This window comes from Vulpes vulpes, chromosome 5 (assembly GCF_048418805.1).
Source record: "Vulpes vulpes isolate BD-2025 chromosome 5, VulVul3, whole genome shotgun sequence".
Lineage (NCBI taxonomy): Eukaryota > Metazoa > Chordata > Mammalia > Carnivora > Canidae > Vulpes > Vulpes vulpes.
Genome location: NC_132784.1, coordinates 92,693,509 through 92,718,092, shown reverse-complemented (window position 1 = coordinate 92,718,092; position 24,584 = coordinate 92,693,509). Strand labels below are relative to the sequence as shown.

Here is a 24,584-nt window from a genome sequence, read left to right as displayed (position 1 = left end):
CTTCTCCTCTCTCTGCCTCTTCGAAAGCTGGTCTTAACTTCCCCCTGACCATCCCTTCCCTCCAGCTCCTCTGCCCCAAATCAGGAGAATCAAAGAAGGAGATGGAGCAGGACTCACGATCCATGGGAATCTCGATGGCCCCACTGAGGCTGAGGAGGCAGAGCAGGATGGCTGCATGGACCGAGGGCGGCGGCGGTTGCCTGGCCATCCTCAGCACTGGGCCCCGTTCCCCGCTCCCCAGCCTGCCGGGTCTTGCTGCCTCCAGCCGCTCTAACTGGGCCTCCTGGACAGAGCTCAGCTGTGGAAAGAAATATAATGCCAAGTGAGTTTTTCTTGAACTTGTGGTTTCTTCTAGCAATCCTACAGGGCCTGAAGAACTCAAGGGTTTGGTCACAGACCCATGTTCTGAAATAGGGTTTCTTAACCTTGTACTATTGACATTTGGGACCCACAATACTTTGTTTGGGGAATGATCTTGGGTATTACAGGATGCTTACCAGCATCCCTGGCCTCTATCCACTGGATGCCAGTAAAGCCCATTCCTGCCCCCAATCAAAAATATCTATAGACATTGCCAACTGTCCCCTGGAAGACAAAACCATGCCCAGTTAAGAATCACTGTTGTAGAAGGAAGGGCAACTCTACATGTAAGAATCACGAAAACAAACACTGTCTCACAGGTCCAACACCTGCATGCACTGGGCAGTAAGAAATACACCAATCTCAGAGCTTCTCTGACCCCCTATGTGTTGGGTGGAGTTAGGTGAAATCTGGTTGCTCAGAGGACTTCTTTTTTAATGGATTTCTGCAGATATTTTGTGCAGCAAAGATATGGCGGTACCTGATGTTGTTCCTTTAGAGATAATGGCAATGTTGAGATTACGACCCAGAAGAAGGGGATTCCAGAGGATTGGTAGAATGAGGAATATTATGACAGCCCAATGTTCACATCTTTAAGCATAACAAGTCATTTCAGGCCCTACGAGGGGAATGATTAAAAATGACTGTCCAAGGGGCCTGGAATGAGTCTTTAAGAGATAAACCCTTTTCTCCTCCTCCTGAGACAGAATGGCCTAAGGAAGGTGGTGTGGGGTGAGTGAAATCGATTAATGAATTAAGAGTACACTTATTCCCATTAGCACTGAGTAATGTATAGAATTGCTGACTCACTATATCGTACACCTGAAATGAATACAACACTGTATGTTCATTCTACTTGAAAAAGGAAGAGTGGCCCAGGGATGGCGTGAGGTATAGTGCTTTAAGAGTGCCATAGGGTCTGTCTTCAAACTGGGTGTAGTCTGCTGTTCCGCCATGGGGAACAGTCAATGAAGATGGCAGCAGAAGGTTCTTCCAGAATTATTCTCTTACCTGTACCCCACCACCATCTCCCATCTATCCATTTCCTACTGGTGAAAGGAGCACAGCTCCAGCGCTGGCTCCTGGGAGACAAGGTTACTCTGCTTAAGACCTGGAAGATGAAGCACCTCCTCTGGGCCAGGACATGGGTCAAGCTAAAGGATTCAGATTCCGATTTCAGCAGTTTCCTTCCTGGAAGCTGGGCCCAACAGCAGCCTTCCCCACCTCCAGCCTCACGTATATTTCCGGACTCCATCCACTTACCTTCTTTCCCACAGCTTCTACCTTGGTTCTGGTCATCACTGTTTCACGACAGTGACCACAACAGCTTCCTGAGTGCTCTTCTCATTTCTACTCTTTTTTTTTTTTTAAGGATTTTATTTTTAAGTCATCTCTACACCCAATGTAGGGCTTGACCCCACAACCCCAAGATCAAGAATCGCACGTTCCACTGACCGAGACAGCTGGGCGCCCCTCCCCACTTCTACTCTTACCCCTCAGACTCATTCTCCACCATTACCAGACTTGCTCTTCTCTAAAGCACAGATACAAATACGCCACTCCCCAGTCAGATTCACTAGCTCACAGCTGCCAGAGAGCCAAATCTTTTGACGTGTTTCAGATGTCCTCCCCAGGGCAGCCCTCTCTGCATCTCCCCTCCCAGCACTGTTCCTCTGTGTTCTGTGTTCCAGCCAATATTGGTCACCTACCCCTTCTTGGGTCCTGCTCTGTGACTGCTGTGCAGATTAGTTTCCGTCTAGAACACGCTTTGAATCTGCCTTCTCATGAGGATTTGCCAAGTATGATTCATGTGTACCCTGTCTGTACTCCTGAACACCATTTATGCCACCCTCCCATTATATAGCACCTATCACTTTTTTTTTAAAGTTTATTTTGGACACAGAGAGGGAGTACATGAGCAGGGTGAGGGGCAGAGGAAGAGGGAGAGAGAATCTCAAGCAGACTCCCTGCTGAGCTTGGAGCCTGACATGAGGTTCAATCTCACAACCCTGAGATCCTGACCTGAGCCGAAATCAAGAGTCAGATGCTTAACCGACTGAGCCACCCAGGCACCCCAGCACTTGTCACTTTGTATTCATTCCAAAAGCTACATGTTCTATATCTCCTATTAAAAGAGGAAGACTCCATAGGGCAGGTGCCTCATTTTTATTCCTAGAATTTAATATGCTGCCGAAAACACAGCAAGCATTCACAAATATGTGATGGGTGGATGAAAATGAGCAAATAAATAGCTGACTGAATGAAATAAACCACTTGGATCACATTTTTAAAAAACTTTGTGTTTCCCCCAGAAAACCAGCAGGCAACTCAGAAGAACACATGCTTTGGACTTGGATGGCTGTGGAGGCTACCAATTAGTGGAGGAAAATCTCCCTCCCAATCTAGGCACTGCACTCGGGCCAGGAAATCAATCAGCTGAAAGAAGCTTAGAGTAGAAATCCCCCAAGGAGGAAAATCTTCTGGCTGGACATTATCACAGGAGGTCTTTGGTTCTTTCTCCTAACCTTTTAAGATGGTCTTTACATGGACTCAGGAAGAGTCTGCTCACTCTTCTCCTTGGATTTGACATCTCCAAAAACGAGACTCAGTTTAGTTTAGCTGAGAGAGGTAGGGGGTGAGGCTCAGCATTTCCCCATGGAGGACAGTGGGGGATGGAATGGCTTCTTGGCTTCATGACTGCCATGTTTTGTTCAGGAGCTGCCAAATAGTAGGAAGTGATGGGCAAGAAAAGGATATCTTGCTCTGGGAATCTTGATGGAAATAGGAAGTCAGAAGCTATTTATTAACTAGAAAACACATAGGCAAGGGAAAAAAGCCCAATTATTTGGGGGTGCTTTCAACTCACAATTTAAAAACACAGTAGAGAAGGCACATAGAGATAATTACTTTTAGCTGTTTGACAATTCTCTCTCTTCTCTCTAGAACCCAATTTTTCCAACAAAATCTTAAAAGAGAATTGAAAGATCACAGCTTTATGCAATCCCCTTACTTTTCAAATGAGGAAACAAGAGCCCAGAAGGGGGAAATAGTTTGCTCAAGGTCACTCAGATGATTAGTGGTAAAGCCAGGAAAAGAACCTAGATCTCCTACTCCTCACTCACTTTCCTTGTCTCTCCATATGCAGGAAAGTTCCAGAGTAAAGTTGCTACTTAAAAAAAATAAATGTATAGCTTCCTTTAAAAATTATATACAATTATCTTACGACCCTATATTTCCATCTCTAGATATAGGTCCCCCCAAAATTAAAAACCAGTCATCAAACAAGTACACATGCACACATGTTCATTGGAGCATTATTCACAACAATCAGAAGGTGGAAGCAGCCTAAATGTCCATCAAGAGATGAATAAATAAGCAAAATGGTTGTATGTACATTCTGTGAAATATTATTCAGTCATAGAAGGTAATGAAGTGCTGACACATGCTATGATGTAATATGAAGCCCATAAGGGTTATGCTCAATGAGAGAAGCAAGATACAAAAGTCACAAATAGAAGGATCTCACTTATATCAGAGATCCAAAACAGGTAAATCCATACAGACAGAACATAGATTGGTGCTTACCAGAGGCAGAGAGGAAGGGGGAATGGCTTAATGAGTAGGGGGTTTCCTTTTGGGGTGATGATAATATTGGGGTGAGAAAGGGATTTCACTGGAGTGTAATAAGCAATACTTGATCAAGGTGATGGTTGCACACACTGAATGCACTGAATTGTCCACTAACATTGTTTAACTTTGTGGTATGTCAATTTTATCTCAGTAACAAAGAAATGTAAGCACTGGTGTCTACAATGTGCTTATAAGGATAAAACAGCCAAGGATGAGGAGGGCAGGTTATTCTACCTGGGGATACAGGCACCCTCAAATCTCTGAGTCCAGTCCACTCAGGAAGATAGGCACATGGCTTTCAATCCTTCCAGTACCTTCTGAAGAACTTTCCATCCATCTAAGGAAGGAGAATGTCAACTGGTGTCTTGGCATGGGGATTTTAGTGCTGTTCTCAAAGAACCCAACGTGGAGTGAGGAGGGAGATGCCCTGCCTGAAGGTACCCCCACATCACCGAGGCTTACCGTTTCCCTATCCTGATAACCAGGTAGAAGAGGCCAAGAGCAGGGATGTCTAATTGAAAGCAGTTAAATGCACCCTTCTAACTAAATCTTACTTCTTACACTATCTTGCTGTATGGCCCAGGCACATAATATCTCAGGTTCCTCTCCCACTAGAAGTAGAGGAGTACATCATCCAGATGCAGGTGCAGGGGGTGGGTGGAATAGTCATGACCCTTCAAGGGGAATGCCATCTAACCACAGAGCATCCTGGGGAGGAATGAGTAACATCCCATGTCCCGTAAGAAGGCATATGGGGGCTGCAGAGGAGAGGCAAAGATGACTGTCTTGGAATGTGGAGGAGGGTGTGGAATTATTCTGTTTAGCTCCATGAGGGCAAAAGTAGAACCAAATGGGAGAGAGTTCTAGAGAGGCAACTACTTCTCTGAGATGCAAGGAGGAGCAACCTAATAAATACAGCCATTCTACAATACCATCCATGATAGTAAATGCTCTACCTGCACACACGACCACTATGATGTGTTTGAAAGATCCTTTTGTATCAAATCAAACACGTAAGAGGTGGATTGTAAGAATGCGAAGGACATTAAAGGGAGGGCTATTGCAAGGGGGGCAAGTGAGGAAATGAACAAAAATAAACAAACCCGAAAGAGAAATATTGTGTGGACTGATGGTGTACTGTGAACTGGAGAAGAGGATTAATTCAATTCTTGGATATCTGAAGTCCCCCCCGCACTCCACAATCCCTGTGTGAAAAGAGAAGGTGAGAGAGAGAGAGAGAGAGAGAGAGAGAGAGAGAGAGAGAGAAACAGAGTCGCCCTCACATGAAATGTTCTGCTATGTGAAGTACTGAGTTCACTGTTTCATAAAGAATCCAAATACCATTTGGTCAGGTGCTGTGATGATAATGTGCCCACACAGAAAGGAAACTGGATGCTCATCAGGATCTCCTAGGTGCTATTTAAACACACGGGTCCCTGGACCGTCAAACCTCCAGGCAGGGGCCAAGTCAGGCCTGCAGGTTTTTTTTTTTTAAAAAAAACAAACGTGTTTTGAATTCAAATGCCCTATGATCTTACACAGGGATGCTTCATTCACTTATGCAACCTCCCTGAACTGAAGCTTTCAAGTTTCAGTTGAACTTTAAATGTGCAAGCCTTGTGGGAGATTCAGACTCAAGATGTCTGAGACCACCCCATGGTGGGTATGTTTGTTGAGTGATGGTCAGCAGTGGGGACCGCTGGGCGTGACGTGACAGCCTCCCTTGGTCAAGTTTGAAAGCATGGACTGTCTGGTCTGAAGCTGCTGCCCACTTATAAGGTGGGGATCATGGCTAAGTACTGAATCTTCAGAGCCTTGTCTTGTCATCTGAAAAATGCACACAATAACATTCCAAAGGGCTTCTGGGATGACTTAATGCACATCTCCTATATAAAGCACTTGGCAAAGTGTGGGGTGCAGTGCAAATCTCAGTGTTAGTTATTGCCACCGAGCAGGTTCTGGCCTCAAAGGGATGAAGGAAGAAGCATCCTGGTTACATACAGGAAGTGACTAGGAATAGTGGCAAGTAGTAATAATTATCCACCCAGAATCAGTCTGCTTTCCTATTTTTTCTTTCTCTCTGGATCTCGGTTTGCTTTATTTCCCCAGACTGGGGGGCCCCTGGTGGTGGTACCACAAGCTGTCCCTGGCAGATGGAGGAGAGGCCCATGGTTCCAGCAAGCTGTCATCATCGGGAGCCCCCCACATTCCCGCAGCCCCGTTCTGGGCGGGCTGCACCAGTGGTCACAACACATCTGTGATGATGGGAGAAAAGACTGGCAGTGCTGAAACATGGCTCAGCTGGCAGCTCCGAGTCTCGGAGAGCAGAGCCCACCTGGGACTTGTGGGTGGCAGTTAGCAGGCCATTCATTCCTTTCATAGACCTGGCAGCAGGTATTGCTTTAGAGAATATACATAAGCTCTAGAGGCAAGGTTTCTCTGCTCTTGTGGACACTTCTTTCTAGTGGGGAGGACAGGAAATAAATGCTGAACAAAAATCGGGTAGCAATAACCACAATGAAGAAAACACAATCCAACCCGTACAGGGGTTTAGAGCTGTCTCAGCTGTAATCGCCAGAATGCGGAGTGACCAAGATGTCCTCCATCCTTCAGCGGGTGAAGAGATACATAGACTGTAGTTCATCCACACAATGGATCATTATTCAGCACTAGAAAGAAATGAGCTATCAAGCCATGAAAAGGCATGGAGGAACTTAAATGCCTATCACTAAGGGAAAGTCAGCCAGCTGAGTGACATTCTGGAAAAGGTAAGACCATAAAAAGATTAGAGATTGCCAGAGGTTGGTAGTGGGGTGGGATGGGGGGATGCATAGGTGGAACACAGAATTTTTGGGGCAGTGAAACTCTGTATGAGACTATAATGATGGACCCACGTCATTACCGTTTGTCCAAACCCACAGAATGGACACCACTAGGAGTGAGCCCTCATGTCAACCATGGACTGTGGGTGATGATAACGTGTCAGTGTTGGTTCATGGGCACCCCTCTGGTGGGGATGGTGATAATGAGTGAGGCTGCATGTTGGGGGGTGGGGGAGGTAAGGGGTATATGGGAAATCTCTGTACCTCCCACTTAATTTTGCTATGAATCTACAAGTGTTCTAAAAAATAAAGCTTATTAATAAAAAAGAAAGGAAAAGAAACCACAATAGGTTGATGTGGGAAAGAGAAGTGAATGGTCAAGGAAGGCCTCCTCTGTGAGAAGGCGACATTTGATCAAGATCTAAATGGCAAGGAGGAACCAATTTTGTAAAGATGGGTCAGAAAAAAATCCCAGGCCAGGGGAACTGCTTGTGCAAAGACCCGGTGGCAAAAAGCAGATGGGTAGGTGCAAGAACTGAAAGAAACCAGTGTGGCCAGAGCCTTGAGGGCACATGGGGAAGTCACCCAAGGGCACACTCATGGAGGGCTCTGAAGGCCACTGCGAGGAATTTATATTATATTCGAAGCATGTCAGGAGATTAGTACAGGGTTTTAAGTGGTAGGGTATCTGATGAAATTTGTTCACAAAGACCACTCTAGCTGCTCTGTGGAGGGCAATAGTTGGAGGCACAGAGACCCTTTAGAAGGCTCTGCAGCCTCTGGGGACCTTTCCTAAGGTGGGAGGGCATTTGGGGAGGAGAAAAAGGTGCAGCTCAGCCGCCCACCCCCACTTCACTCTCACCAGGGCCGCTTCAGAGTCCCTGTTTTCTACACTGGGTTTTGCATAAGGTTTTATTTGAAGAAAGGACTCTATTAGTAAAACAAAGAACTGAAAATCCTTGAACCTTCTAACTTTCCAAATGTCTTGCACCCAACAACTATAGCGCACCCAACAATAGTGTAGGGGCACAAGAGCCAGGCACACATGCCAGGAAGAACATACCAGACTGGGGCTGCATTGCCAGACCTGGAAACCGTCTGGTTTCCCAGGACTAGCATTTTTGCCTTGAGGCCTGGGGTGCTCTCCGGGCCCAGAGGGCTTCTCCGGACAGCTTCACAACCCCCACCCAATACCACAGGTGGCTGTGAGTGGTGGCGTGTCTCCACGTGTAATGTGAGGATAATCAAATGCTGCAGAAGGCAGAAGGAAGATGTAGGAAGATATGATTCTTCATGCCACTGTTTGTGTTGCTGATGGAGCGTTTCCTGAAGCAAGCCCTAACTGTGGATTTTTAAATTGCAGATATGTTTACATTAAAAATTCCCTTTAATGTTTAAGCTAGTTGCAGGAGCGTCTTCTATCACTAGTAACTGACTGCGCTGCCAGAATCAGAAATGCCCCTGGAATGTTGGTTGAATGCATAAGCTTCCCATGGCCTCCACTTTCTGTATAAAAAGTGTCCCTCCCTCCTCCTGCCTCTGCTGGACCCAGCCCCATTCTCCTGCAGAGACCTGCCCCTGACCATCAGCAATCCCCTTAGCATGCTCCTCAATTTCCAAACTCTTCTCAACTGGCTCCAGGCCTCAGCAGAGAAATACCTTCAACTTTCTCTCATAACAAAACCAAAGGAATCTTCTCTGGATCCCACAGCTTCCCTACATATACCTGAATTTTTTTCTCCCCAATATCTCTTCTCATGTGGCTTCTGCCTTTACTTACTGAGTTCTTTTTCACTCCTCCAATCAAACTCTGGAACTCTCTCTTCAGACCTCCTGTTGGCCTCTTGATGGCTGACTCCAGAGTTCTCAGTCTTTATCTTGCTAGACCTCTTGGAGGCATCAGCAATCCTTAACTACTCCATCCATCCCTCCTCACATTCTTCTTCCTCTGAAACACCACTCCAGAGCTTCTCTTCTCTCTGGCCCTTCAAAGCTCCTTGGGGGCACTGATCACACTGCTGGATCCTCTCCTTCTGCCTGATGTTCTCTGTGTCTCCACTGGGGTCCTGTCCCTCTATCTCTATTCCCTGTCTGTGTTGGTGGCATCCACCCAAGTCACCCAAGCCAGACACCTGGGAATCACTCTGAAATCTCAGCTCCTCTCACACCTCACACCAAACACCAAGACTATTGGACTGTGCCCTCCTGGTGTCTCTTGCCCCCACTCCCTTCTCCATGTTCCCTCTTCCTTTGACACACATCATGTCTCATGGACAACCGCAATAACCTCCCAACTGGTCTCTGTCTAATCCATTTTTCATGTTGCTATGACAGTGATTTTTCTAAAGCCCTGTCTGATCCTGTCAGTGCTTCCCTGAAAACCCTTTCATATCACTCCAATCAGTATATATGATCAGATCCAAACTCCTGAGTATAGCAAGGCTCTGGGAGATCAGGCTCCTGCAAGGCTCTGGGACCCCACCCAAATGCTAAATGCTCCCTTGACTAAGTGACATGCCATCTTCTAACCATGCCACACCATTTACAACCCCCACACTTTATACCTGCCATCCTCTGTCCCCAGAAAGGCCTTCCCTCCTTGTCATGTGATTAATTCCTACTCGGTATGCAACATCAGACATCTTCTCAGGCATCTTCTGCTTTGTGACTAATTCTTTGTGCCTCCCGCCCCCGCCCCAGCAGAGCTGGGGGTGTCCATCTCTATTCTACCTTACATCTGCCTCTCTGGGGCACTTAGCACACTGGTAAATCTATATATGTTTAAACTAAAGGATTGGAGACCTTTTCTGTAAAGGTCTAGATCGTAAGTATTTTAGGCTTTGTGAGACATTCAGTCTCTGTCACAATTACTGAACTTTATTACTGCAGTGAGAGAGCCATCATGGACAATAAGGGAGTGAATGGGCATAGCTATGGCCCAATAAAACTTTACTTACAAAAACAGGCAGTGGGCTGGATTTGACCTGATGGCTGCAGTTTGCTTGTCACTGGCTCAACCTTTCTTCCCTCTCTGTGAAATTTTTTTTTTTTTTGAGTGAAGGAGATAGAGAGAAAGAGATCATGAGCCCCGATCATTCTGCGTCCCAGTGCCCGGCATGGTGCCTATTGGGGAATATTTATGGAATGGAAGATCCAAGTAAAAGCCTCAGTTCTGCCACCTTTTTGTAAATTACTTATTTCCCAAGCCTTTTTAAAATTTTCAAAACTGGAAGTAAATATTCCTGCTTCCAATGGTTGTTGTTGGAGAACCAAGTGGATAAAACATAGGAAAGTGAACAACACCAATTAAGCTGCTTTTATTATTCTTATTGTGCTTCTTCCTAATGACCTCAAGTGACTCCACTCCACACAAGACTTGTCTTTTTTTAAAAAAAAAAGATTTATTTACTTATCTATTTTAGAGAGAGAGAGAGAGAGAGAGAGAGAAAGAGAGAAAACACCAGTGGGAGGGGCAGAGGGAGACAGATTCTCAAACAGACTCCGCAATGAGCATGTAGTCTGATGCAGGGCTCGATCTCACCGCCCTGAGATCACAACCTGAGCTGGAACCAAGAGTTGGATGCTTAACTTACTGTGCCATCTAGGAACCCCAAGACTTTTCTTTGAATATTGGGTAAACCTAAGTCTAAGAGAGGGCCTGTGACCTGCCCATCATGTGGGCTTAGCTGCAGGCCATTGCCTGCCCTACAGCATTCTCCTGCTCTGGGAGAGAATCCCCAGGGTGAGGTTCCTCAGAGATCATCTCCTCTCCTTGTTACTCCACTCACCTTCTCCCGGATTCCAAGTGGCACAGGTGCCTCTGCACACAGTGTGAGAGAGTGTGCGTACAACAGGCGGATGGCTTATAGTATCCAAGGACCCCTGAGATGTGAGGATATTTTCTGAGTTAGAATCACCAGAAACGGATGATTGATTGGTAGTAGACAGTGAGAAAAAGGACTGGCATCAAGGTTTCTAGGTTAGAAAACTGGATTGGGAAGATGCTAATGATTGGTACCAAAAATACAGAAAGGTGAATGAATCTATTAGTGTTGGGATGCAGGGAGAGCATGAGCTTGGAACTGAGTATGTTCGGTTTGATGCCTCAGAGCCATGAACAAAGCAGTTCTGCAGGTACTTGGAGGCTGCCTGTGCTTCTGAATTAATAATGCCTAGGGATATACTAACAGATTAGTGCCATGAGGCCACATGCCAGGAATTAGTTCTCAGAATAAATAATGAAATGACTAGAATAGTACTACAAAAACCAACTAAGGAATACATTCTCACACGTCACTGCCACAGGATATTGTGAGGGAACAGAAAGATAATAAAAGCCCAACGGAGCCTACATAAAACTCCACCATTCTGCATTAAATTAAAAAAAAAAAAGCAGCAGGGCTTATTTTCTATAACCATCCGGAAGCAACCTGTTTAGAAATCAGAGAGGGGAGCTGAATGACAAGAGGAAACAAAGGGACCTCAAAACAAGAAAAGGGGCAGGGCCAGCTGTGTGGGAGCTGAAAGAGCTCAGAGGTGTCCCACCCTAGGCTGAAGGGTTTATGCCAGTAGGCAGGTGCCTCTGTTAGCGGGAACCCAGGACTCGGAGCTAAGGTATTGCTCAGTTGATTTGTGCCCAATACAAACAAGTAACAGCTGAAAATGATTTTTACATAAATATAAATCAGTGGCTGTTGGGGGAGGCACCTGGGCAGCTCAGTCAGTTAAGTATCTGACTCTTGCTTGATATAGGCTCAGGTTATAATCTCAGCATCATCAAACAGAGCCCTGCTTCCAGGCTCTGCACTCAATGGGGAGTCTGCTTGAGATTCTCTATCTTCCTCTGCCCCTCCTTCCCCCCCTACCCTGAGCTTGCAAGCTCTCCCTCTCTCAAATAAATAAATAAATAAATAAACAAATAAATAAATTCAATGGCTTGGGTTCCCACTATAATAACCACATTCTCACTTCCTGTTTTCTTTCTAGTAGAAGAGACAAAGAGCTAGTGTACGCCCGGCCTGTGGTCATCCTCTATCCTCTATCCTATCTGTCTGGGCAGAGAAAGTGGTCGTGGAGCCGGCCTAAGAGACAAAATCTACACTCTGTGGAAAGCACTCAAGTCCCTATGATCTGGCTCCTGCCCCATGCAGTCTCTCTTCCGTTAGGAGCCGGTCCAGCACTGGGGCCCATGCTGCTCCCCTAACAGGACAAGTGTTTTCTGTACTTTTGGCCACCTTTGCTCCTGCTTTGCCTTGGCCAAAAATGCAATTTGCTTACTTCTCTCCAGTGCAGATTCCCTTCTTCACCAAACCCTGCTCTCCCCCTAAATGTAGACTACATTTCCCTTGTATTCCCCTGCATGTCATTTCTTCCTGCCCTTGGGATTCCCATGTCTGTCTCCTGCATCAAACTCTGAACTTCTTGAGCTCAGAGTCCATGTCTTGCTTCCCTCTGTAGTGACAATACAAAAAATATGTGTGGGGGGCACCTGGGTGGCTCGGTTGTTAAGATTCTGCCTTTGGGGCGGCCCGGGTGGCTCAGCAGTTTAGCGCTGCCTTCGGCCCAGAGCGTGACTCTAGAGTCCCAGGATTGAGTCCCACATCAGGCTCCCTGCACGGAGCCTGCTTCTCCCACTGCCTGTGTCTCTGCCTCTCTTTCTCTCTGTATCTCCCATGAATAAATAAATAAAATCTTAAAAAAAAAAAAAGATTCTGTCTTTGGCTCAGGTCATGATCCCAGTGTCCTCGTACTGAGCCCCATGTTGGGCTCCCTGCTCAGCTGGAGTCTGCTTCTCCCTCCCCCTGCTCTTGTTCTCTCTCTCTCTCTCTCTATCTCTCTCTCTCTCTCAAATAAATAAATAAAACCTTTAAAATATATATATATGTGAGATGGGTGAACAGCCATCTGATCAGATAATTCCTATTACTGGGAGATATTTATCCCATTAGCGAATCAGTATATTATAAATCCTTGGTTAATATCACATATGACAAAGCCATTGTTACAGTAGAAGCCTGAGTCATGAAAAGAACAACAATAACCTAATAGGAACATCTATCCAGTATCCTCTCAGCAGACACTCTCATCTCCTTTTTTCTGAAATCCTCTCCCCATCCCCTTTCTCGGAGCTTTCTGTACGCTCTCTCAGGGCTACCCTGTTTTCTCTGTCCCCCAGATAGGTCTCAGAACCTAGGGGCTCAGCTGTGTCAGGCACTAGTCCTGGAACTGCTATCCTCTCCATTCCCAGCCTGCCTGCTCCCGCATCCCGAGGGCTTCGGTGTAGCTGTCCTGGGTTCTGAAGTCCACCTGCAGCACAGGACTGCCCTGGGTGCTACAGAGGATCCTCCTCCCCATTCCTGCTCCTGCCCTCTGTTCCCCACCGCCACCTCCCTTCTATCTCTCTCATGCCAAGGAATAAACGATGCAACAGATGGTGACCTGAGCCTGCTCCACTCCCTCTGCTCACAGGCATCTGAAGGGCAGGGGGTGGGTTTCCTAGGAAACTAGAAATGCCCCCTACTGACAATCATCAGCCTGTCCCAGAGAGACAGAGTGTCAAGCAAAGAGGAGAAAGACAGAAGGATCTCTGGAAGAAGACAAGAGTAGAAAGGGAAGCAGCAAGGAGGAGTCCTTGGCTTCCTCTTCTGGGAGCATTTGCCAAAAGATTACAGTATCTCCCCACATCCCCCTACTCACTCCCACGGAATGACCGCATGTCTCAGCATCTTTAAGAAAGTGTCTGCCCACACAATCCACACACCTCCCACTCTGAAGTGCTATCTGTAACTACAGCACACCCTCTGGGGGCACCAGGGCTTGAAAGCCTAAGAAATCACTCACCAGCCTGCTTCTAGACGCTGGCCTCTCCCCATGCCCAGGAGGAGAGAGACCCAGCTTCCTTGCCTGCGTGGGGTTGAACCAGTTGTCTCGTAGGATTTTTCCAATAGCCAAGGAAACCCAGTATATGGGATTCGACTCTCCCCTTCCCCCACCTCCCTTCTCAGGGTTGGAGGGGGGTGGTCTCCATCTGCTCAGTGGCTGTTACAGCCTTGGCTCCCTTTCATTGTCACGGGGAGAGATCTGGGAGGAGGAGTAAGGGGCTGTGTTTAACTGTTGATAGTGATCCACTTGGTGGCAGTGGCAGGGGCACCTAGCAGACCCAGCCTTTCCTCTTCCTGCCTCAGCTAAGTTCACGGAGACCACCGGGCTCAGCAGGAGTGGGGGGTGGGGAACAACAGTGTCAGGTGGCCTTTGCTGCCCACCTGGGGAGGGAGCTGAGGAGACACCTCGGTTTAAGATCAGGGATTTGGCTGAAAACAGCTGTCTCCTGCTCAACACCCAGAACTAATTATAGGTTGCAACCTGAACCACTTGACTATTTATTAAGTTGGGGGCAAGGGCGGGAGAGAATGGGAAAGAAGAAAGGGGGAGGAGGCTCTTTTCTCAAGGTGACCTCCATGAATATCTAGTGAGTATCCAGTTTTCACACCAGTTTCTATAGGAGCACAAAGCACTTATAGGGCACCTGGTACTCATAAGCCACCAGGCAGGCTGGGGCCCCACTAGAAGGCTGCATCCACCAAGAGTAGCCACTTCCAGGATTGGGGGCGGGGTGCTTGCCATGGCATAAGAGGTTGGGTCATCAAGCCATGAGGCTTGGACACGGAGGCCTGCCATCGCGTTCTCCTTCCTCACTGCATCGTGAGGGTCTACCGCACAGCTTTTAACCAGCTATTTGTAGAAGACCTTTTAGATTGTTCTTCCTTATTTTTTCTTCATTACAACAATGCCACAATGAACATTGTGTACATATAGCTTGATGCGTGGAGTAAGTGGGGTTGCTGTATCATTTCACCTCTTTGACTCCAGGCCTGGGGGATCCTGGCACATCTTAGCCTGGCCTGGCACGGAAGCCCGAAGTACACTGGTTGCCTGGTCCATAGCCCGGCCCTGCTGATAGCTCCCATATGGGCCAATGGTTGCCGGCCACACTGGGAAGGACTCGGACGGTGCTATAATCCAGCTGACTTTCTGAAGTTCTTTGGGACTATGCCTCTTCTCTCCCTATCATTACTGCTTATTTGTTCATCCTCCAGGAGGCAGGACTAGGAAACACATGGAATGGGCCAGGCTCTCCAATGTCGTTAGTGGAGCTGAAGACTACTGGTCTGACCTGCAGTGCAGGGGCTGGCTTAAATAACGTTTGTGGCTATCTATGACTTTCCATGTTTCAGGCTCCATGCACTGGCCCTGCTTGTGCTTAAATGAGTTCTGACCAGTCTGCATCTGTATAAAGATTAGCAGGTAAAGCAGATTGTAAAGGAAACAGAAGTTAACATGTAGGGTGTATGGACAGCCCCCACCCCGGAGGTATCAGTATAAACCAAACTGACACCAGGCAAGGTGGTCTGTGAGGGCAGTAGGGCAACCCCCTGGGGAGGAATTCCGGCACCTCCAGGAAGGAGAAAGGAGCCCCCGCCTCTCTACAACTCAGCACTGTCTGGTTCCCGTCTTCTACCCTCCGGGAGAAAGTTTCACAGCAATTAGGCGCACATCTTTCTTCACAGCTGGAGAGAGAGGGTTGTGAGGCCCCCACCTCCTCTCCAAGGGGGTGGGGGAGACATCCAGGGTAGCAGCAGCTGTCTTCTCAGGCCTGTCATTAAAGGAAAGTGGCTCAGCAGAAGGCTGGAGAGGTCACAATCATAATCCTATGTAACAGGTCTCCAAGGGTGGGGCCCAAGATTTGGGTAGGGTAAGAAGGAGGGACCTAGGAGGAAGAAAAGATGGACATGGAAGGTAGAAGGCCAGAAAGAGAGGCTTGCATTTAGTATGAAAAGACCCAGGGCCCTTCAGAAGGTGACACAGAGTGACCATATGACCCAGCAATGCATTCCTGGGTCTGTACCGAGGAGAAATGAAAATCTGCTCAGGAATGTTCATGGCAACATAACTGACAATTGCCGGAAAGTGGAGTGGCTCAAATGTCCATCACCTGATGGATGGATAAATAAAATGTGGTACATTCATGTAATGCAATATCATTCAGCTATAAAAGGAATGAGGTACGGAGACATGGTACTACATGGACGTGCCTTGAGAAGCCAGTTGTAGAAGACTACATGTTGTATAATCCCATTAATATTAAATGCAGAGTTGGTATATTGATAGAAGTAGCAAGCAGATCAGTGTTGTCTAGGGCTAGGAATACCAGAGTGGGATAAAGGGAAGGAATCCCTGGTGGGTATAGGGTTTTGGGGGGTTGGAGGGTAAAGGCAATGAAAATGTTCTAAAATTAATTGTGGTGATGAATGCCCAACTCTGTGAATATGTTAGAAATCATTAAGCTGTATACTTTAAATAGTTGAATTGTATGTTATGGGAATTACATCTCAATAAAGTGATTACTTAAATAATCAATAAGAAAAAAAGAACTACATAAGGAATGGGAAGGCTTTGTTAGAAAACTGATGTTTCAAAAAGGAAAGTGAATGATAAAATTTACAAATATAGTTTCAAATGGTGAAAGGGATTTAATGGACTAGGTTTCTTTTTTAAAGATTTATTTATTTAAGGGGGGGGCACGTGAATGTAACAGCAGGCGGGAGGAGGGGTAGAAGGAGAGAATCTTCAAGCAGAGGACCCTGAGATCATGACCCGAGCTGAAACCAAGAGCTCAACTGGCCATCTAGGCACCCCACTGAACTAAGTTTCTCTCTCTCTCTCTCTCTCTTTTAGATTCATTTATTTATTTTTGAACTGTTTCTTAATGGAATCAAACGAATGCTTGTCAAAATTTATGAGATTTATGAAGAGAATTGTAAAATTTGTCAGTTGAAAAGTTTAAGGAAGAATTTGGTTTGGGGACTTAGAACTTTAATATACTGGATATTGATGAAAAACAAAAGATGGAGGGCTAAGTTCTTGTCTGCTACCTTTGGCAAGTTATAGTTTTGTCCCTCACCCCATAGTAAATTGCAAAATGCTGTATAGAGGGCATGCTGCAGAGAGAACAGGTAGGAAACTCAATCCCTCTCAGAAGCTTCCCTAAAGGAAGACCACTGTACATCTAAGCCCTAGCCATCTTTCTTTCATATGCAGCTGCCTACACTAGGCACTGACCAATGGGCTCCCAGGTTCCCTTAGTGGGGTGCCCCATTTGGAGTCCAGGCTACTGATCACTGAAGGACCTACCATCTGGATCCATCTCTTCACAATGTCACTCATGTTAAGCTGCTTACTCTGTCCTCTGTGGGGTTCTATGCCTGGTTTCAACAGACCAAGGTCCTGAAGCCATTTGAAAACCACAGAATGAGCTTAAGTAGAGAAAAAAGAGGGATAAGATGATAGTTTTGCTTGGAGTACAGGAAAGAGAGAGGACTGTGAGCTTCCTGAGAGTGAGGGCAGTGGCTTCTACCTCTTTCCTGTGTCCTTCACAGGAACAAGAGTTTATTTGTTCAAAGCAGAACAGGGCTGGGCTTAAAATCAATAAAGGTGAACAGTGAACTAGCTAGGAAACCATAGAGACCAGGGGAAACACATCAGACATGGATTCAGAGATGTGGCTTCAAGGGGAAGTGATATAGAATTCCTCTGGCATGTGGAAAAGGCATGAACTTGGAGCCACACATCTGGGCTTCAATGCCCCCTTGGCCATTTACCTGCTGTGTGGTCTTCAACAATGTATTTATTCTCTCTTAGAGCCTCAGTTTTCTTGTCTCCAAAAGTGGGGTGAAGACACTTATTAAAAGGTTGTTGTGATGATTTTTAAAAAGATTTTATTTATTTGAGAGAGAGAGAATGAGAGAGAGAGAGAGAGAGAGAGAACATGAGTAGGGGCAGAGGCAGAGGGAGAAGCAGGCTCCCTGCCGAGCAGGAAGCCTGATGCAGGGCTTGATTCCAAGACTTCAGGATCAGGATCTGAGCTGAAGGCAGACACTTAACCGACTGAGCCACCCAGGCGCCCCCGTTGCAATGATTATTAATTAAATGACTGGTTTTAAATCAATTAATTTTAAGTTAATTAGTGAGCTAAAGTATATGTACAGCATCTGACCCAAGGCCTGGCACAAACTTGGCATTCAAAAACCGCTGGTCCTTTCTCCTATTCCCCAAGTTACAGCTGGTATACTGCAATGTTCCACGGCTTTGGACGAGCTGGGCTTTCGAATCTACAAGTCTACTTTATAGATCTACAAAGTGCACAATGCCTGTGCAAATAACCTAACATGGGCTCTGTGGCCAAGGAGTTATTATTCCCTCTTAAAACCAACTATGGTTATTTGCACAGGCATTGTCTACTTCAGACCAGAGAGAAAGGGGGTTCCTGCAAGATCCCAGACCAGCCAAAGCAGTTTGGGCTCCTCCCTTTCCTGTTCTGCCAGGGTCTCCTTAACTCAATCAAGCACCTCACACTGTTGGAGACCCCTACCCTTTGTTCATGTCAGCTTCCTCCACTGACGCCCCATGACCTATGATGTCAACTGCCTCTAGCTGGAGTCAGCCCTGGAGAGGGAGCGGTGTCAGTTCTTTGGAGGTAACTTCCATCCTGCTCTCCATATTGCTGTGGCCGCTGATATTCTGAGGATAGCATAGCCCCAGCAGCATTTTTTAAATTCCTGCCGGACTGATAAAGGGGTACAGGATTAAGGGAAGGAACTAAGACAGCAGGAGGGAGTGGCAGTTCCCCCCCCCTCCCCCTGGCCCCCTCCATTTACATCCTAGACAGACATCAGTTTGGATCCAACTGGCATCTCCGCAGGCTTCTGCAGGCTGCGGGTGTGAAAACACAGGAGCCTGGAGGAGGGGAGACGGTGCAGACAGGGAGGGCTGCCGCGTGTGTTAAAGGATGAGCCGTGTGTCTGGGAGTCTGATGCAAAGTGCTGGCAGCTATAGCGCTTACACCAAAGACCGGTTCCAGGGGTGCAGAGGAAAGCTGTGTGTCTTATGCCCTGAGAAGTGCATGTATCAGCAAGTAGAACAGCATCTGTCTTTGCTAGAGATGCAGTCCTCTTGTTAGAAATAGAAGCTCAGAGGCGACTTGCCGTCTCAAACTCAACAGCCCATCTTCTGCTTTAAAAGGTGGGTTTAGCAGGGTGGCAGAAAAGGCTGAGGGGTGGAAAAGAGGCTGCATCACTTCAGGAGGAAGGAGGTAGATAGCTGTTAGGGGACCAGCTTTCCCGGACTTCACTGCTGCTAACATGTCCCCACACCTAGCCTGCAGATCTCTGTGCCCCCAGGAGAAGGTGGCTAACCACAGGTGCTGCCTAAGGGCCCTGGAATCAATCAGTCAGTCTTGGCGGAAGGGGGAGAGATGCAAAACAGCTCCCAATGAAGCTTCCCCGCCCCTCTCCATCAACCCACAGTCCTGTGTCCTGAGCCCATGTCAACCAAGGTGGCCTGTTGTAATGTTTCTGGAGAGAGGAGGCCCGGCTTCTCTGCAACAGGCAGAAGGCCTTAGGAGCGTGAGTGCAATGAACCAAATAGATCCATCTGGGAAACTGAAGGTCTGGGGAACTGGGAGGTTTCTCTGCCTTGTGTCAGAGGGCAGGTGTCTGCTCCGAGTGCCTGGTGAGGACCAGGAGCTGAAGTGCTGGGCTGGGGGAGTGGAGGGAGGGTGACAGATTAGTCTGAGTGGGGAAGGTGCCTCATGTGGGGAGGGAGGAGTGTGCAGAGAGCAGATGCCTGGGGCAGCTCCAGATGGCAGCTGCCTCAGAACAAAAGGAGAGGAGTCAGAGGGAAGGAGGACCCAGAAACAGATGACTTGCCCCATGAGGCTTCCGAAATCTGATTCCCACCTGGAACCTGGCTGCAGGTGGGCTGGGAGAAGGCTACCCAGAGTTTCCAATAAGACTTGGAACCGGCCACCCCAAACCCAGCCATGCGGGTCCTGGGGCTGGACTGCTGGGATTCAGATTCAAGCACAGGCCCTTTCTGAGATGTGGAGCTTTGGGCACATGCCTGAATCTTTCCATATCTCGGTCACCAGTAGACTGTGAGCAATAACGGGTCCTGTTTCATAGGTTTGTTGTGAGGATTAAATGGGAAAGTCACGTCAAGTCCAGAGCACAGCTCCTGGTGCATACAGGGAGCATTCAAAATGTTGATTATTATAAGAATGATAGCTCCCTTCTCCCTGAACTTCTTGTTTCATCAATAGCCATAGGTGCCTGCTCATGTGTACTCTCTGCACTCTTTTTTTTTTTAAAGGTTTCTCTGTGTGTCTGAAATTCCTTTGACCCTTTGACCCCTCATGGTGTGTGCCTGAGACTGGAGGAAGCAGCGCAGTGTCATGGCAAGAAAAACAGGGCATCTCAGCTCTAGTACAGGCTCTGTTGCCAATAAATTTTGTGAATGTTGGAGAAATAATTTCTTGAGCCTCGGTTTAGTCCTCAATCAAGTGGAATGAAGACACTAGCCTTGCTCACACCACAGAATTATCATGAAAGTCAAATGACATATTGAAATGGACACACTATAAAAATCAAGTTCTGAGCCACTACTAGGGATTGTTAGTTAGATTGGAAGGGTTTGGAGGTGCGACCCAGCACAAGTTTGCTTGGCATCAGCCGGATGTGCTGCTGTATCAGCCAGATGTGCCGCTGCGCTGTGGTGCTGCTATCGTCTGAGAAGGGAAGGGTCCTCAGGCGGGGGGTCTGGGGAGGCAACCCATAGTACTTGTGCCCAGGGAGGGCAGTGAGGGGCTTTGGAGGGTAAGGGATTGACAGGAGGGAGGGTACATGAAAAAGTGCCAAAAGTAGGGGCAAGGTAACACAAAGCTGATCACCCCCTGATTCTGTCACAGACCCGGGGGGTCTGTTCCCATGCCATTTTACTATCTTTGCATGTCCATGAAAATAGCCTGGCATACCACTTTTGCGATGAGAGTCCTCCAAAAACAGCAGAACAAAAGAATGGTGCCTCCCACCCTCAAGGTCAGGCAGTGTGTTCCAGTTCAATATTAGTAACAATGATTCAGAGACTCAGATGGATTTCCCAAGGGGTCCCTGAAATCTGACAGTTTTAAAAGCAAGCTGTAGCCCTAAAAGAGCCCACACAGAATCTACCTTGATGAGACAAGTATATCTGAGCTCTGTTCATAGGATAAATAATAACAACTTTCATTTACTGAACACCTGCTCCATGTCAGGCACTGTGCAGCACTCTTTATACATTTAATCTTAAATCTTTACCAGATGTCCACTAGTATCCCCATCGTATAAACCAGGATACGCAGGCCAGGAGCAGTCAAAAACACTCCTAAAGTCGCCAAGCAAGTAGAGCTGGATTTTGTCCAGATCCTGAATACATGTCATCAGCATGCTCTGCTCCCACCTTTCAACCCCCTCCCTGTACCACCCCCCACCCCACAGCCCCATCTCCAACTTCTGGGAGAACAGGAAAAAGGGGCTGGAGAGAGAAAGACCGAATGCCACGAGGCAGAGGTGCCCAAATCAAGAATAAGGAAACTTCTCTTTGTTCAGGCCTCCAGGCTGTTAGCTAATGATCTGTCACCAGTGACTCCTCGGTTAAAATAGCAGCCTTCATTGCCCACATTTCCTCCCCTGCCACTCCAGTCTGAGACTAAAACAGGAGAGGCAGGCAGCAGGAAATTCTAGCTGAGAATGGAATAATGCAGACCGTACACACAGAGTCTGCTTTAGGGATGCGGGCCTTGGGTTGCTTACTGGTCCATCTGCTGGGCCCCCATGCACCCCTCAGAGGAGGGGTTCTCCAGACTGCCCCCCATATGCTGAGGCTGTCATTCAGGAGGCTCTCAGGGTGTGGAGGCCATGCTATGGCAGGGAGGGGTGGTGGGGGGTGTGGGTCACAAAGCTGTTTCCCCATTTTTCAATTCAGGTGGACAGTCGGGACAATGACGAGACAAATGTTACTGACTGCATCTGCTGGAGGAAAGAAGCAAAAGTCTCCCCAGTGCCAGCCTCCTTGCAAAGGAGAGCCTGGAGGTCTGGTTCTGTGGCCTGCTCTAGGGAGAAGGAGATGTCCTTTTACAAAACTGGGGAAGCCAAAGAACCTTGGCTCATCAAAGAGAAGAGGAGAGGCAAGAATCTCCCCCCACCCCCCTGCTCAGAGTCATGTGCACCAGCCAAGCCCCACTCCCCCACTCGCCCCACTCACCGTCTCTGCCTCATTCAGCCTCCTTCTTGCAATACCAGAGGCTCTCTTCCAGCCTGCAGCAGGGGAGGAAACGCCAGTATCCCAAAGTGCACATAAGTCAATCAACCTGTCACAAAGCAAGCACAAAGAGCCCTGGGGTCACTCTAGGAAAGAAAGAGAAAAGGCTTTGTGGTCTGCAGCCTGTCCATTCACTGGGAAATTACATCTTTGTCCACACCCCTTTGGAAAGTTTTGCTTAGCATAATGATACCTTTGTTTAAAGAATTCAAGACACCGTGCAAGAAATGAGAGTGATTCTGCAAGGTGCCTAAACATGTTGGATGCTGGCGGTCTCTTTCCTCCATAAGATCATTATTAGTGCCCTGATATCATAATCTAATTGCTGATTCCCTGTTCACTTAAAGGAGTTAAGCCCTATCTCGGAGAATTTCTCCTATACCCGTGGGGGAATTTACTCATAATTACCTCATTACTTGTCTTAACTTAGGAGAACTATTATGTTTTTCTTCCCCATCTACAGAGTTCCCCACAAAGAAATCTATAGCATATTGAGAGGAGAACTAATTTTAGGGTCAGGGAACATGGATTTGAAGTTCTAGTTTGTTATGTCATTTAGGGTGTATCGCTTCCCTGCATGTGTCTGAGTTTCTTCTGCTCTTTGACCTGCAATCCCAGTTCTAGGAGTATGTTTGAAAGATATACTATGTGTCTATACTGTGATCTCTACAGTTAAGTACAACAAACATGGTAGGAAAAAAGTGTGTTTAATATGCTATCATTTATTTAAGAAAGGGAGAGAAATGCAAAGATAAATATGTATTTGCTTATTTTTTTAAAAAAATATAATAAAAGGATAAAGCATAAAATAAAATTTAAGAGCTACTGAGTGGCAGTTATGGTCAGTTATGCATCTGACCCTTGGTTTTGGCTCAGGTTGTGATCTCAGGGTCCTAAGATTGAGCCCTGTATCAGGCTCCATGCTCAGCAAGGAGTTTGCTGGAGACTCTTTCTCCCTTTCCCTCTGTCCCTCCACCCTGCATGCTCTCTCTCTCTCAAATAAATAAATAAGTCTTAAAAAAATAAAAATTTAAAGACCTACAGAGAGGGAGAGGAATGAAGTGGATGGGACTGGGATAGAAGCTGGGTTTTAAATAGACCTTATTTTGTGAATTTGCTTTGGAACATGTAAATATCTGACATAATTATAAAAGCACAATTAATATTTTTAAAAGAAATGCCTAAAATTAAAATACAGCAAATGAGTTTATAGAGAAACTAAAACATAGTAATTTGAATATATATCCTTGAAAGGATATAGTTAAGAATAAAAGGAACTGCCCCATTCCTGGTGCCCCTCCAATCCTAAACTGTTTTCAATAATCATATTATCAATGGTACTGTTATATTCTTCTTACTATTATTCTGAGACTTTTGTAGTGTATTGTGGAATAAGTCAAATGAATAATAATACTGATGTTGCTAAAAAAAAAAAAAAAAAAGATTTTCTTCCTGAAAGGTGATACAGATGTAAAATTGACGAGATCAGGTAAAAAGTCTGTAGTCCTGATTGTTAACTGGAGTATCAGGATGAATTTCAGGTTTTATCTTCCACACACATGCATGCATGCACACACATGTATGCACACACACATACACACACACTCTCTTGAGCCCTGTTCACTAAGACCTAGAAACAAGGATCATCCCAGGAGAATTGAGCACCTCTGGCAATCAGTTTATGAACTCTAAATACCATCCCCCTCAAAGGAATCAGGCTTCCTTGGAGAAATGTCTGAGACACCAATTGTACAAGATAAACCTAGAACATCTCACCAAACTAAAAGATCAAACGCATTGTCAAAAACTAGAAGAGTCATGCCAAAAGAACTCAAAAGCCAACCAGAATAAGGTTTCCTTGGTCAAACTGGACATCAACAAGGATCATAACTGCAGCAGATTGAAACATAACAAGTATGTTATGAATCCCTAAGAATATCTTTTGCAACTCCAAATAATCCATTTTAAGGATGTTAGGGAAATACTTCATAATTTTGAAAACGAGTCAGTAAAGCAAAAGAAGAAAAGGTGGGAAGGGTATAGTTGAGGCAAGACTGGCTTTGTACTAATGATTTTTGCAGACAATGATTGGCACATCAGGTTTGTTACATAATCTTCTCCTTTGCAAAACATTTTCAAAATACAATTTTAAATGATAGAACAGACTGAGAAACAAGAAATTATTAGAATGCTAATTCTTTTTTTTTAGAATGCTAATTCTTGAAACACTTTTGAACCATAGTTATTTGTTGTTTTTTTTTTTTAATTTTTTTAAAAATTTATTTATGATAGGCACACAGTGAGAGAGAGAGGCAGAGACATAGGGAGAGGGAGAAGCAGGCTCCATGCACCGGGAGCCCAACGTGGGATTCGATCCCAGGTCTCCAGGATCGCGCCCTGGGCCAAAGGCAGGCGCCAAACCGCTGTACCACCCAGGGATCCCGGACCATAGTTATTTGATCCTAACAACAATCCAGTCTGATGACAAAGGATGCAGATATTATTATTCCCATTTCACACTGGAGGAAACAGGTGTAATAAACCCATTGAGTCAGTATTCAAACCCAAAGATTCTTATCC

At 46.4% G+C, this 24,584-nt stretch overlaps 1 protein-coding gene across 44 annotated transcripts in view; it reads right to left on the bottom strand.

Moving 5' to 3' along the window:
- NFASC (neurofascin) overlaps positions 1-24,584 on the bottom strand; it is a 181,330-nt gene that overhangs the window by 73,728 nt on the left and 83,018 nt on the right. For all 44 annotated transcript variants that reach the window (XR_012001763.1, XR_012001764.1, XR_012001765.1 and 41 more), the window contains 2 exons: positions 21,948-22,053; positions 118-298 (listed from right to left, as the gene is read on the bottom strand). Coding sequence is in view for 37 of the 44 variants with exons in the window: in XM_072759380.1 (XP_072615481.1) it covers positions 118-298; positions 21,948-22,053 (287 nt within the window). In the remaining 7 variants the exon portion in view is untranslated. The remainder of the gene's footprint in view (positions 1-117; positions 299-21,947; positions 22,054-24,584) is intronic.